General features: G+C 37.4%; 1 protein-coding gene across 1 annotated transcript; it reads right to left on the reverse strand.

Annotated features, from left to right (window-relative positions):
• Positions 1 to 11,835: 11,835 nt before the first annotated feature.
• Positions 11,836 to 13,751, reverse strand: LOC137731195 (patatin-like protein 2). The gene is made up of 6 exons (XM_068470606.1): positions 13,607 to 13,751; positions 13,334 to 13,515; positions 12,897 to 13,089; positions 12,631 to 12,792; positions 12,200 to 12,487; positions 11,836 to 12,066 (listed from the first exon to the last, which is right to left on the reverse strand). The coding sequence occupies exons 1-6, from the start codon at positions 13,718 to 13,720 to the stop codon at positions 11,836 to 11,838; spliced, it is 1,170 nt and encodes a 389-aa protein (XP_068326707.1). The 5' UTR covers positions 13,721 to 13,751.
• Positions 13,752 to 15,840: the final 2,089 nt, after the last annotated feature.

Here is a 15,840-nt window from a genome sequence, read left to right on the forward strand (position 1 = left end):
CCTTCATTGTTTACTTATAGAGCAACCTTTTCCTGGTTTTGTTGTTTGTGATCTGTTGCTTCTGCTTTTGTGTTAAGTTGTGAACGTTTTTGTTTGGCCGGAATTCCAATCAAGACATGTTTCAAAATTATAGATAGATTCAAAATTGATATTCCAAGCTGTACTTTGTAGTCACCGGATCTTTGTCTGAAGAAATGTCCTATATAATATCTTTGTCTGATGTCGTCTGTTGGAAGAAAATCTAGTGCACGACCGCCAGACCACGTGTTCATGTGGCCAATAACATAAGTATGATCCTGTTGTTGCATGCGGCCAGTCGTACGCAAGAATCTCTTGTTTGGTAGACACCAAAATACACTTTTATAGCTTAGAACTGTTCTACTTTATATCATCCACCCATAGCTAGGTCTTCCTTGACTTCCTTTTTTCTTGAATATTTTGTTTTGTTTTTAGGATATTTAAGAGATTGATTTGATAGTGTTTTGGAAAATTTTTGTGGATGTACTAAATAGAAGATACAAAGCCAAGCAGGAAAAGTAGTACTGCCTTGTAGTTCTGGCGGTTAGCATTTTTTCCAGACATTGATCTTGAGTTTGAATTTATCCCTCACCACATATCAATTGACCGTATAAATAAGCCAAACTACATGACATATTGTCACAAATTTTATTGTATCATAATACTTATTATAATTTGAATGAATCCGGCGAATTTACTATGCGTACATGTTGAACTAAAATTTGAAATTGAATTCATGAACATGAAATATTTAAAAAAAAAAAAAAAAAAAAATTAAAACATTGCTGTCTCTATTGAGCTTCGAATTGTTTTATCTGAGCTTCCCTTTGAGAGGGTTTTAGCAAAATCGACCAGTGCTTCGTGACACTGGCTTCTTCAATACTGCCTCCCCAATCTCCACAAACCTCTTTAGATTCTTCTCTGTCGCTATATCGATCGATGTATTGTTGCCACTCAATGAGTCATCCTATAATTTTCACAATAAACACAATTAAAATAATGTTACTCGTACCAAATTTACTGGTCATTTTGATAACCATAGTAAATGTTTTACCTTTGTTAGAAATGTGGTCAATAAATTAATTAGATTTGTGGTGAATTTGATTGAATGAACCAGAGATTCGATTTGGATTTGTGGTGAATTTGGTTGAATGAATCAGGGATTTGGTTTTGGATTTTGTGTGAATTTGGTTGAGTGGAACCAGGGATTCGATTTAGATTTGATGGTGAATTTGGTTGAAGTGAACCAGGGATTCGATTTGGTATTTTTGAATTTGCGCTGTTACATCTATATTGAATCTCTAGATTGCCTACATCCCCTTGGCATGATCAAACTTCATGTAGTTCAGAATGGATTGGGATTTTTAGCGACTGAATGACCACTAAAAAGGAAAGATTTTGTGTTTGGGACTTTGCGGTTGCGTCTGAAATATGAACTAGATTGCCTACATATCCTTGGCAGAATCAAACCGGCATAGTTTACAAATGATTTTGGTATGGCTATGTCTTGTGTTTGGACTTTGAATTGGCTTTGTGCCATTTTGGATTTAGAATAGGCTTTGCACCATTTTGAAATTTGAATGATTTTGTATAATTTTTGAGATTTGGTACGGCTTTGTGCCATTTGAATTTTGAAGTGGCTTTGCGCCATTTGAGACTTGACATGGCTTCGTGCCATTTGAGACTTGACGTGGTATCATGCCATTTGAGACTTGACACGGCTTCGTGTCATTTGAGACTTGATGGGGCTTCGTGTCATTTGAGACTTGACACGACTTCATGCCATTTAAGACTTGACGCGGCTTCGTGCCATTTGGAATTTGACGCGGCTTCGCGCCATTTGAGACTTGATGTGGATTTGTGCCATTTGAGATTTTTGATGTGACTTCGTGCCACTTGAGACTTGACGTGGCTTTGTGCCATTTGAAATTTGACATGGCACGAGTCCAGACACTTTTAAACTAGGAAGTCCATTGAACTTTTTGCTTTGAGATGGTTCACATCCAGGGACGGAGCCACCTTGGGCTCAAAGGGGGCGGATGCGCCCGCTCAGTTTTTTTTGGCAAACAAAAAAATGTACATGCTTGTGACATTGGCAAGGTGTATAACTGGTTTACTTGCTTGTGACATTACTATTAACTCTTTCAGTTGTAATTGCCAAAGTTGAAAGAGCATTTTTTGCCATGAAATTTCTGAAGAATCGATTGAGAAATCAGACGGGATATCAATAGATGGATGATAACATGGTTATTTTATATAAAAGAGATATTTGATGGTATTGGTAATGAAGTTGTCGTGCAATGCTTTCCAATCATGAACATGCGTCAAGGGGTATTATATTTTGAATGAAAAATCTTATGGATTAATATATAAGTATTTGTTTAGTAAATTCTTTAGTTTTTTATTTTGTGACTATGTTGCTTAACAATAACCCCATCCATACAGATTTCTGGCTTCGTCCCTGTTCACGTCCATAGTATTTGAAGTGATTTGTGTCCACGAATTATCGTCGTTAACGTTGCCTTCACACTTTATTTTAAACCATTTTAAACCGGTGTGCCTCTCTCCAGCCGTTGTATTCCTTGCATTTGTTACTCGGCCTATGTTCTAATTCATGGGGTTCAAATTTACATAGTCCATATGAATTTAGATAAGAACTGTGGCTTCATGTGGGTACTTTTCCCAATTAATTTGGAAAGCTTATTAGTAAACTTACTTTCTTTTCTCTGTGAACTTTGAACCTTCCATATATGACTTTATGTGGTGGTGTTAAGAAAGATAACCATCCTTCGCTATCCATTTGAGGATGCGGGAAAGACACTTTCTGATCATTTCGCATCCTATACCAATTATTGAGGATGCGGAAAGACACTTTCTGATTGTGATCATTTCGGATCCTATACCAATTATTGTGATCATTTCGCATCCTATACCAATTAGGTAATAATTGCAAATGGTGGGGACGTTTCTTATCTTCCTTTTCTCTGGAACTTGAGGTCATCTCCGACCGAAGGGTCCAGAGGCCCAAAAATCATCTCCAACTGAGGGTTAGGCCAGAGGGCTCTTGGAATCTGAGAAGACCCCACGGAATCTGAAAGGGATGGAGGGCTAGCTGCAACCAACCAACCAGCCAACCTGAGGCTGGCCAGAAAACTGATTCATCATGTCGGTTATAACCGACAGGAATTCTTAAAAAGAATTTTGAATCCAACGGCTAGCTGGTACCAGTTATTGTTGGATTCAAATTTTTTTTATAGGTTTTTTGGGCCTTTTAAAAAAAAAAAATCTATCTTTTTTCCTATAAATACCTAAACCATTCCTCACAAAATTTTCACCATTCCTACACCATTTCAACTCTCATATTTTCCTTCCCCTTTCAAAAATCTATCCTTCAATTTTTCTAATCATTTTGAAACGGCCTCGTCTGCAATGAAAGGTAGGGCTTGGACCCGAAAAGAAGATGAAGCTCTTTGCAAGGCTTATAGATGGGTGTCGGAAGATAGTGTAAGGGGGAATTGTCAAATAAATGACTGTGTTTAGACTCATGTGTCCAAAAAATACTTAGAGTTCTATGAAGGCACCACTCCAGTGAATATTCGAAACCACGAGAGTTGTTCTTCAAGATGGAATAAACTACTTCAGCCAAGTTTGAACAAATGGCATCAAGCATTGTTAGCAGCCGCAAGTAGACATGAAAGCGGCGCTAATTACTACGATGAAGTAAGTGTTTTCACAATTTATTTTAAATATTTAATTATATTACATTTAATTTCATAAATTAATTTCCTTTAAATTTTTTTTTTAGGTACGCCAAGCGGAGGAATTGTATATGGAGAGCAGCTCAAAACCCTTTCAGTTTCACAGTTGTTGGGAAATTTGTAAAGGGTGGGTGTTATTTGAAGATCCACCACAGAGAGCTCCTACGCCGGTGTTTGGAACTGCATCCTCAGCTGTAGATATGGATGAAGATGGATCTCCAACCATTCAACAAACAAGGGTAGAAAATCCGTCTTCGGGTGAAGATTCCATACCTAGGGCTATGGGACGAAACAAGGCGCGAAGGTTGAAGGAAAAGGGCAAGGCAAATGATGATTACGCCGCTCAACATGAAATGGCGGCCTCATTGCAATTACTGGCAGAGCAAAATGCCTTGAGGCGGAAGAAAGGAAGTGTAGGCATGAAGAACGGGCTAAACAAATACAAGAAGAGATGGATGATAGGAATAAGGAAATGAACACTTCGAATTACACTCCAATGAGTAAGGCCTATTTTGATAGGAAAAAAAGAAAAAGAAATTATGAGCCGACAACAGTTGTTTACCTTTGACTATACTCCTACGATGGCGGATGATGAAGATGATGTTGATTATAGATATTAAATTTAAGTTGTTGTAATTTTTAAATTTAAGTTAATGTTGTTTTCGAATTTAATTTGTAATTTTTAAATTTAATTTGTCGTTTTTAAATTTTAGTTGTAGTTTTCAAATATAAGTTGTAGTTTTTAAATTTAAATTGTTGTAATTTTTAAATTTAAAATAATAAATTATGTTTGGCCCTATGGCCCTCAGTTGGAAACGATTTTTTGTGACAGGGTTAAAACGAGCCTTCTGGCCCTTTGGCCCTCGATTAGAGACGGAGGCAAACATAGAACTGTACTGTTAATTAAAATATTAATATCTTAGAGGGCCAGAGGGCTAAAACGAGCCATCTGACCAGCCCTCAGTTGGAGATGGCCTAACACTTCTTTAATTTGGCAAGTCCACAATTTGTAATTTAGGGGCAGTCAAACTCAGATTTGAGAGAATTAAAAAAAAAAAAAAAAAATCTTAGTGTAGTCAATTAAAGGAATTTAAAGGATTTTTAGAACTTATACAAATCCTAATTGACACACCCCGACCGAGATTAGGGCATGCTGGCCGTCACGTGGAAATGACGTAACCATGTGCATAGTGCGGAAGCTAATAAATAATAATAAAAGTACGATTAAATAAAAACCAACTATACACAAGTAATAACATACATGTGCAAGCGTAAGTGTGAGAAACAAAGTTCAGAGCACGAAAGACCTAGTGCAGTCCGGGAGAAACAACACTAAATAAACACACCCAAAGGTGGTCCTACACTGGTGATGATCTATCAGATAAGCCGAGAAAATCCTCTGGGGAGCCACCAAAAGTGCTAGCCAAACTAGAACCTGGAGGGGCGCAAAACAGAAAGCGTGAGTAGGCAAAAACAAAGCTTTTCAAAAACCATTTCATAACAAAGTTCTAACCCCTCGCCGTAAAACCTGTATAATTCCCAGAAAATATAATATACATATATATAAATCATGCTCAGAAATATGTCATGCCAAATGCCTCGAAATAAAATGCAAGTACTCAGGTAATGCCAAACAATGCCATGTAATCTATCAGCCAAAGTCACCTAACATGACCCGTACGGCTGAATCTAGAGCCCAAATCTCCAATTCACTAACTACACCTGCACACGAGTCAGAACCACCTAAAGTGGTCTGTACGACAGGACTGGGTGTATAATAAGTACGCTCAAGTGCTACGATCACATGAAGACTGGGCGAATAATCGTGGGTCACCTACGAGTCGGAACCACCTAAAGTGGTCTGTATGACAGGACTGTGCACCTAACTTTGATCCAAGATGAACGTGTGGTGCGGGAGGTGAACATCATGTGAAGGACTGTGCCCAACTCTGGGCGGGATCACTAACACCAGGGGTGCAGGTTATGAGCTCTCTATGCATCTCAAATCACTACTAAACATAAACATAAACCATAACTTACCTGGCACTTACCTGTGCATCTGCAACACCAACACACATATATATTTACAACTAATAATGCATAATTCAATGGGCAAACATAATGCATGGCGTATAAACGTATAAATGTTTCATTTTACTTTCTGGGAAAAACATAAGTATATAGGTATATACGGAAAACCAAAAGCCTACTCACTAGTACGTAGAAGGTCGTAACCCCCTTACCTCGAGTGACCGCGCTCGTCCTCGGGATAGGTCTCACCTATATGCGAAACAACTATAAATACGTTAATTTTTAAAGCACATAACCAACCAAACGAAATAACTTCTCATACAATGCTCAAATGGGGTGTATGAATACACTAACATGATCTACTCAACCTCACGAACATCCCCATACTTTTAGAAAAAATTTCCGACGCCGCACGCACCCCCACGCGCAAGGCACGTGCCTGGCACACTGACGGCGTCAGTTAACGCCGTCAGGAATATTCCGTTAACTCTGACGGATTCCATTAACGCCGTTAGGAATATTTTGTCCAAACTGACCGAATATTCCGTCGTCTTCTCCGGCCAAACTCTGGCGCCGTCGCTGGCATCGGAAAACTGGGAAAATTTCAAAGTTTCGTATCTCACTCGTTTTTCAACCAAATTTCACAAAATTGGTACCAAAATGAAGCTTACAACAAGAGGATCAAATCTATACCACTTTCAAGCACCAAAACCAATGGAATCTCGCCGGGAAAATACCACCAACTCCGGCCAAACCTGCAACTCACGATCCCGACGTCCAAAACCTTCAAACGAACCACCCCGAGCCTCCTAAGGACCTCACCAAGCTTCCTACAAGCTTGAAATTCCCAAAAACACAAGAATTAATGTGTGCATGAACAGTGACCAAATCGGGGGATCCCGAGTTCGACGTGATAACGAAGGTATCCTTACCTGAAATGGGTATGGTTGAACTCCTAAAGACTGCACGAGCACAAATATATAAATTGTTTCCTCGATCTGTGAAGGTTTCAAGGGTTTTGGGTGTCGTCCATACAAGAAAATAGGAATGGGAGAGAGAGAGAGAGAGAGAGAGAGAGAGAGACTCAGGACAGGGCAGAGAGAGAGGGGAAATGAGTGTGGTCCAAAATCAGCCAAGCAAAACCCAAAAATGACCACACAACGAAACAAACATACTAGGGGCAAAACCGTCATTTCACCCTTACGGTACGAAAAGTCCGAGACGGGCTGTCACACTAATGTAGTCAACAAAAGTATTTTTAAAAACTTTAAAATCCTAGTATAGTCAATTGAGATTTTAATAGACATTTTTAGAGTCCATCCAAATTCAAGTGTATTAAAAAATTAAAGATTTTATAGGATTTCATTAAGTTGTGGATTTTGTGGAATTTGAGAGCGAGAAGTATGTATAATTAAGGGAGGGCAGATTGTCTGCCCTCCTGTTATGGTGCCTTTCCCATGTCCTCTTATTTATGCGGTCACAGTTAAGCCACGTCAATATTTTATAATCCTATTACTTTTTGTCTTATTATCTTTATAAAAAAATCAATATAAAATGTTGACGTGGCTTAACCGTGACCGCACAAAATAGGAAGATATGGAAATGGCGGAGGGCAGACAATCTACCTCCATAATTAAGACCAAATAGAATCCTACCTTACCCTCTAGGATTTCACATCCAGCGACCTCTGACTCTCTCTTTGTCTCATTGCCTGCCAGCCACTTTGTTTTCTTCATCTTCTTCCTTTCGTCTTTGCATTTTTCCTTCAATTTTTGTTGATGGGTTGCATTATTTCTAAATAAAGATGATGGGGTCGCATCATTTCTCATATGTAGTGTTGCTGGGTCCCAATTTTCACATCTCATATTTTTTCCCGCTCAACGAATTCTTATTCTTTATCATTTTTTCCCACTGATTTTTGGGGATTTTTCTGAGTTTGTTTTCTAATTTCATGGAATGGTGGGGTTGATTTCACTATTTGTAATATTTATTTTGCAATTTTTTTATCGAAAAGCCGAACAGAGACTTGATGGGTAATGGTGAATTTCCTATGGGTGGCGGTGGTGGTTGGAGTGTAGAAGTGGTGAAGAGCAATGGTTACTCTCGGCTGTCTGTTGGGTTACCATCTCCATTGTCTTAAAAATCCACCAAAATCATAAACCAAATTAACAGAAATCCTTAAAAATCTATCTAAAAATCCTAAAAAATCCATATGAAATTTGTGAGAGTTTTCAAAAACCATCAAACCTATTACTTTTAAAGTCTTTTAAAATCCTCCTAAATTCTAGGTTACATTTGGCAAAAGGGGCATCAGGTTGGCCAAATGTAGACCCCCTCTTAGCCCTTTTTTTTTTGGGTCAGCTCCTCAGTTGCAATAATTGATTCAAATTGAACGGTTAGATTTGAAAACATCCAAAGTTAGTTTAATTAAATTAACCAATAAATTCAAAGTATAAACTTAAAACTAACAAATTATTGAGGGGACTAGGTTTCAAAACTTTGTAACTCAATCGTTTCTTAACCAAATTCGACTCATAGTATATCAAAATGAATATGGGAAAGTGTAGAACAAGATTATACCTATTTGGAAGGCCAATGGTTGCCGGAGATAGCCGGAAAATAGCCTGAAAGGTGACTGGTCCGCAGGAATATTGGAAAACTTGCCAAAAACTGGGTAAACTTTAAACATTCATAACTTCTTCAATACTCAACGAAATCGGGTGATTCAAAAATGAAAATCATACTTCTCGACGAGACAAAGAGAACGGTACCTTTTTGATGGCTAAATCGCCATGTTTGGCCAAAAAGGGCTCAAAAGTGGCTGTCTTGGTCTCAAGTTAGACACTTTCGAGCCGTTTTCTAGCCAAACCATGGAGAATTAGCCATAAAAAGGTACCATTCTCTTTGTCTCATTAAGAAGTATGATTTTCATTTTTGAATCACTCGATTTCGTTGAGTATTGAAGAAGTTATGAACGTTTAAAGTTTATCGAGTTTCCGGCGAGTTTTCCAGTTTTCTCGCAGACTAGTCACCTTTCAGGCTATTTTCCAGCTATCTTCGGCAATCATTGGGCTTCTAAATAGGTACAATCTTGTTCTACACTTTCCTATTTTCGTTTTGATATATTATGGATCGAATTTGGTTAAGAAACGATTGAGTTATGAAGCTTTGAAAATTGCCCAAACTTCCGGCCAAGAGCTCTTGGACACTTAACGGAGTTTTTAATAGAATGACCAAAATAATAGATGGTGGACAATCTCAGGGACCATTTCTATTGATTTTCAATCTCATGGACCAAAGTGATATGTTATGCAAATCTCATGGACCATTTTAGCTAAAAAGCCTTCATTTAAAAATAATTTTTTTGCAAAGCTATAATTTTGGACATAACTATATTTAGCCATTTTTGGTTGGAAATAGTCTTATGGCATGAATGGATTGATGATAATATCAGATGACGTCATTGGGACATGAAAAATTTACTCTTGAGTATTTTTTTTGGGTAAAACCTTTCCGAAAAAAGAAGACAATTTTATTTCAAACACTAGATTACAAATAGAGACCCACATACAAAATAGTACTATACACACAACTGGACCTTCCAACTAACCCAACAAAGCTAAAAAAAAAGAGGCCAGCACTATGGACAAAACAAAAGAAGTTTCTTGACCCCATCATCCATCGTCGTAAAAAAATTTCCAATCAACCCAAAACAAATATTCCAGCCAACGCCAAATCCAATCAAGCAGCCATGCAGAACCCAACCACGAAAGCTGTCTTGATTGCCCCGATTTCTCCGATTGCCCTGATCTCAGCCAGAAATCGGAAGAAGTACGTGGGAATACCCCAAATGGCACTGCCAACGAAGGCAAACAAAGGAGAAGGAGGTGGTGTATTAAACACTCGAGCCTATGTGTCCACCGGAGCTCTATGCACCCTCTCAAATGATCGCAAAAATTTGCGTTGAAATCTAACTGAAGATTAAAGTGAAAGTATTTGGGAAGACAGACGTCGCAGAGAGACAATTTGGGTGAATCTGGAGGAACTGGGGGGAAAGTTAACCAAAAAACTGAGAAACAAAGAGCAAAAATAAAAGCTTTCCTCCGACCCTGTCAGAAACGATTTTATATGGTGAGGAGTTCACTCACACAGATGGTAAGAAGACTTTCAGGAACAGAGAAGGACTCTCACACGGAGAGAAAAACTATTCCTAATGCAGCATTGGCAGGCCGTGTGAATATGTAAGCTTCCAAGAAACCACTCTCTCACATAATTGCCTTTTTATAATGGATATGCATTATATATTCTTGAATGGACATTGCAAGTTGATGCCCCTTTCTTAAGTCTTTATTTATTCTTTTCCGTGCAAGCTGGTTGAAGCTACGTATGATATGAGTTTTAAGTTTTTTTAGCATGACTCCAAATCTTCTAATATTTATAAATTTATTTCTAAATATATAGTAGAGGGTTTAAATTTAATGTATGTTTTATATTAATACCATTTGATGAAAGATGTTTTATCTTCGACAATGCATTCCCGATCTCTATAAGTCTCATAAAATTCTTCTCCATTGTTATATCCACTGATGCTTCATCACCGGTAAACCAGTAATCCTATCATTTTTGCACCATTAGGATATTATTAGCATCATCATGCTTACAACCGTAAAATGAACGACAGTGTGTAAATTTTAAAATATTTTAAACCATGTTTATTGAATTTTAGCAAAATGTATGTTTATTGACTTTTCTTATATTTGTATAGCTTTTTCGTAAGGGTTTAGTCTCTCGCTCTTTTAATCTAAAAATCGTCAAGCAAAATTGCCTGAGTAAGCTTGTCGTCCATATGTAGAACTAGGTTTTGTGTTTTGAAAAGAGTTTGAAATTGATTTTGGGTTCATAGGTGGTCACTTGCGGTATTTAGTTTTGGGTTTGAATATATTTTAGTTTTATTCGGATATTTTGAATTAGTTTCTTTACATTTGAGTTTGTTTTCCCACAACCCCTTAACTTAGTGTAGCCTTAACCTAATATTGGAACAAAAATCATAGTCACATAACTAGGAATTATCTTAGACCATTATGAGGATGGTTAATCACATGGCTAAAACCACCTCGATGAACTATGGCATGCACTAGTTGGTCATGATACGAGTGCGAATTCCATATCGACAAATTAAGAAACTTTGCAAAGAGTATATTAGGAGTCGGACTACTTTCTTATTGATAATTGGTTTAGGTTATATGTTGATTCCAATTTGCATGGTATCATATCAAATCAAATCGAGCCCAACAGCTCACATGCGCACATCATCTCATATCACTTATATGTAGAAACGTGTTAAAAGTACGAATCAGATAACGCGGAATTAAAGAACCTTACAAAGGCATTGAGCAACTCCCTATATTGCAATCTAGCTCTCTACTCTAAATGTTCCAACTGAAGCATCTTCCCCTTGTCCAAAAATAGAAAATAAAAATATAATCTTCAACATCTACCGATCGAGTATTGTATATTTTCAAATTCTATGTGTAATGACCAGCATCACTCATCAGGCAATTAAGGAGATTTGTTAGCCATTTCATATATAAGAAAATATTCAGAAACGTATTTGTCCACAGCCCATACATGTAGTGCCTAGTGGTAGTTGGCACTATGATGATATATAGGAGAAGGTGAGGTTGTGGTCCTCACACAAAGTCCATTGAATGGGTTGGAAACAATTAGCAAAATCATGCTTGCAACCATAAGATTAAAATGTCGCATGGGTTGGATGATTAAAATACTTATAAATTCACAATGGAATTGATAAATATACATGCCCTTTCTATTTTGCATGGGTTGGATGTTCCAAACAAAGACAAGTTAGACAGATCATCCCATTCATAACCATCAACAGATCTGATCCCAAAACTCTTATCTTATTCAATATTCTTTATTTTTTAATCAAGATTCACAATGGAATTGATTAACGTAATCACATACTATTTTAAAAAAAAAAAATTAATTAAAATTTTCTATTGCACTTTCAGTTAATTGTTTTGTCTATAAGCTTCTTTCCCTCCGAGAGCCTGTTGGCAAAATCAATCAGTGCTTCTTCATAGGTACCTTCTTCCTTGGATACCTCATACTTTCCGGTATCCAAATTCACACGTGAAACCGGCTTCTTCAACAACGCATTCCCGATCTCAACAAGCCTTTTCAAATTTTTCTCCGTTGCAATGTCCAATGATGCCTCCTCGCCGATCAACGTGTCATCCTATTATTTTTCCACATTAGGAAACAATTAGCACGATCATGCTTGCAACCATAAAATTAAAATGATACATTTATACAATATTTACCGACCACATGTACATGTTTGACGAAGGTAGACCACTTATAAAATGTACCTGAATACGGAGGTAGTTGTCCTTGGCGTGGACGGATTGGAAGAGGGTGGAGACATGAAGGTCAACCATATCGGAACTTGCATCGCCGAAAATGTCTACCAAAGGTGTGCTCCCATTGTCAAAGAACCAATTGATCAAACCCCAGTTGGAGGCCGTGGCTGCATTATACTTCTCTTCATGCTTGGCTGCGCCTGTGCCCAATGATAGCACTAGCAACCTTGTCGCATCCATCGGCTCTGAGTTATGCTTCAATATCTCTCTGTTTATGTGGCTTATGGCCGTCATCGTCTGCACATGATCGTAGATTCAATTAATTTCCTTAGTGCATTAATTAGTTTCTAATTTTTGTTTGATAGTCTAACGTGTTATTTTCCTAACTTATGATTAAAATGCATATCTATTGAGAGTATATCGTCAAATTGAGTACTTACAGGATTGTTTGCAGCTACCCCACCATCGACAAGATCAAAAGTTCGGGTTCTTCCCTCGTTATCTTTGACCTCGAAGTAATGAGCGGGGAGATAAGTGGGAGCAGCAGAGGTGCTAACGCAGATATCCGAAAGCTTAGCATTTTTCAGTGGAATTTTTTTTGCCTGTGCCATAGATTTAAAACTATATAAGAATACGTACAAAGTAGCTACAACAATCCCAAAAATTTGAGTAAAAATTAGAGCTTGTATATTGTTGTTTGTCTTACATCGATGGTTGAGAAGATCACAGGTTGAAGGTGCTTAATATCAAAAGTTGGAATAAGCACAGTGGTTAGGGTTTGTTTAAGAGTGAGATCGCCAAGCAGCTCGTTCGTCAATGTTCGCAGGTACTTTCCATCATATTTTGGTCCCATGACAGAACCAACCATACTTGTTAGTGATGTCAAGAAGTTATTACGACTGCAAAATTTCAAACAAATTAACATTAGGACCAGTTAACCTATATATATATGATGTCTAGTAGGCTGATTTGAGTGACCTGATTGATCTGTTGGATACGGGTACCAACTTACAGTACTTAGTGCATTGTGGATATGTGATCATGTTTTATGACATTACCAAACTTGTACATAGTAATACTGTAAGTTGATATCCTGATACGAAACAACTTTTTCTTAAGTTGTTATAAATAAAAATGACTGACCTATTCTGAGGGAAAATCTTAGGGGTGTGATCGAAATAGAAGTTGTTGATATCCTTTGCTTCGAACATGGGCCTGTTGTCTTTGTTGGGAGCTGCAAGCATGGTGATGACAAGACCACCGGTGCTTGTTCCGGCAATTATGTCGAAGTAATCTGCGACTCTTGCATCAGGCCCATCCAATTCCTATACCACATGCACAAATTATTAACATTCAACATATTAATTAAGCACGTAATTAAAAAATAAAAATTGAAAACTGAAATGGTTAAAGTACCTGAAGCTTGGATTCAAGAAAGGCGAGGAGGGTGCTGGGAATTATGCCTCTAATGCCACCTCCATCAATGCTTAGTACTGTCACCGTCCTTCTCTTTGTCAAACCAGTCGACATTGTTATAACTCGAATTAACGAGACCTTGTCGAAATTGAAATTTTTTCGAAAAAAATCGGTAAGGCACTTGATGTGAGCCAGTTGTGATTGTGAAGGAAGCTTGTTGTGAAGCATACGGAGATTAAGTATGCTATTTATAGCAAGAACCCACACATTATTCTTAATGGTAGCAGCCATGGCGGCCCATATTACTGACTCTGTCTGTGTAGGTACTCTTAGGCGGCTACTCTCACACCTCCAATAGTTGAACGGGTTTGGTCAAAGTGTTCTATTACCGTACGTATAAGTATTCATTAATTTGCATGAGGATAAAGATCTTAATACTTATTTACTTGATGCATTTGTCACATCATAAAGTTCCAAGGTCCTGTCTTCATTTGTCATGTTGCAGTTATATTATCATCCAAAACACCAGACTCACTGAAATGATAACCGCACACTATATTTTTTATACAATTTTTTTTGAATTTCTAACTTTTATTGGAACAAACATTATCTGCACTAAAAAAGAAGGGGTGGACTTAGCCTCACAATGAACTAGCAATAATGTTATTCAAATTCGTCTTTGATGAAAATCGAACGTAAGACCTTTCACTTGCAAGTGAAAAAGAATATCACTAGACTGTAGTACTAAATAATTTTTAATTTTTAATTATTAAATTCAAATACTTCAATGAAATAATGGATAAAATAAAATAAAAAAACGTTTAGGAGGAAAAATATATTAGTAATTATTATTTTCCATAAAGACTAATGTTTAGATTATTTTTGGTAAATCATTTTTGAAAGTTCTTGATTCTGGTGAGAAAACATTAGTCTTGAAAAGTTTGATACCATTCGTTGCAGCAAGACGTTTAAAGCAGCGGTCTCTTCTTCTGGGGAAGTTGGTGCGTAATTATCCACCACATACGACATATAAAGCCAGATTTTTGTTTTCTTACTAATTATAATGGTATAACGATGAGAGATTTTTCAGTTTAACCAACATACGAGGTGATAAAAACACGTGATATACCATCCATATTTTCGTCATAATAAAAAAATTTGAAAGTATGAGTATACCCCTTGGAATTCAATTTTCATTAACTAAAACCCACAATTGTAAAATTTTCTAATAAAAACCCAATGATTAGGCTCCAACTAAGCAATATCCATAATTAAGTATGACTTGGCAAAATTAGTATTTTTGGATGTCTAAGTTACCCCTAATATCATGAACTTTGGGTCTATTACTTGTTATCTACATTTATTTTATATTATTTCATTCAATTAAACTTTTTAAAATGTTTATGCAGATTTGGAAAAGAAAAATTTTAGTGTCATGATTTCAATGCATATTAATAACAAAAATACATGATATTAGAGTTTTGATTCCTTATATGGTTGTTTTCACGTTTACGTAAAACTAAGCATTTTTTTTATCCTTTTCAAATAATTGTAACAGGTAAATTAGTATTTTTCACAAATATACAAATGTTGTTTTATTCAAAATTACCGATATTTTACATATATAAAATAACAATATAAGTTCTAAGTAAAACAATACATGCAAAATAATTTACCTACAAAATAAATAAATAAATAATGTTTGATTCAAAAGTTAAGTTATTTGCATACACACACACACACACACATGTCACATCCCGGCCCGGGGTGGATCACTTCTCGGGCCCACTCCACCACCGTAGCACGATATTGTCCGCTTTGGGCTTACCATTCCCTCACGGTTTTGTTTTTGGGAACTCACGAGCAACTTCCCAGTGGGTCACCCATCATGGGATTGCTCAAACCTCCCTCTCGCTTAACTTCGGAGTTCCTACGGAACCCGAAGCCAGTGAGCTCCCAAAAGGCCTCGTGCTAGGTAGAGATGGGAATATACATATAAGGATCACTCCTCTGGACGATGTGGGATGTTACAATCCACCCCCCTTAGGGGCCCGACGTCCTCGTCGGCACACACGCGGCCAGGATTAGGCTCTGATACCAAATTGTCACATCCCGGCTCGGGACGGATCACTTCCCGGGCCCGCTCCACCACCGTAGCACGATATTATCCGCTTTGGGCTTACCATTCCCTCACGGTTTTGTTTTTGGGAACTCACGAGCAACTTCCCAGTGGG

This window comes from Pyrus communis, chromosome 1 (genome assembly GCF_963583255.1).
Source record: "Pyrus communis chromosome 1, drPyrComm1.1, whole genome shotgun sequence".
NCBI classification, from domain to species: domain Eukaryota; kingdom Viridiplantae; phylum Streptophyta; class Magnoliopsida; order Rosales; family Rosaceae; genus Pyrus; species Pyrus communis.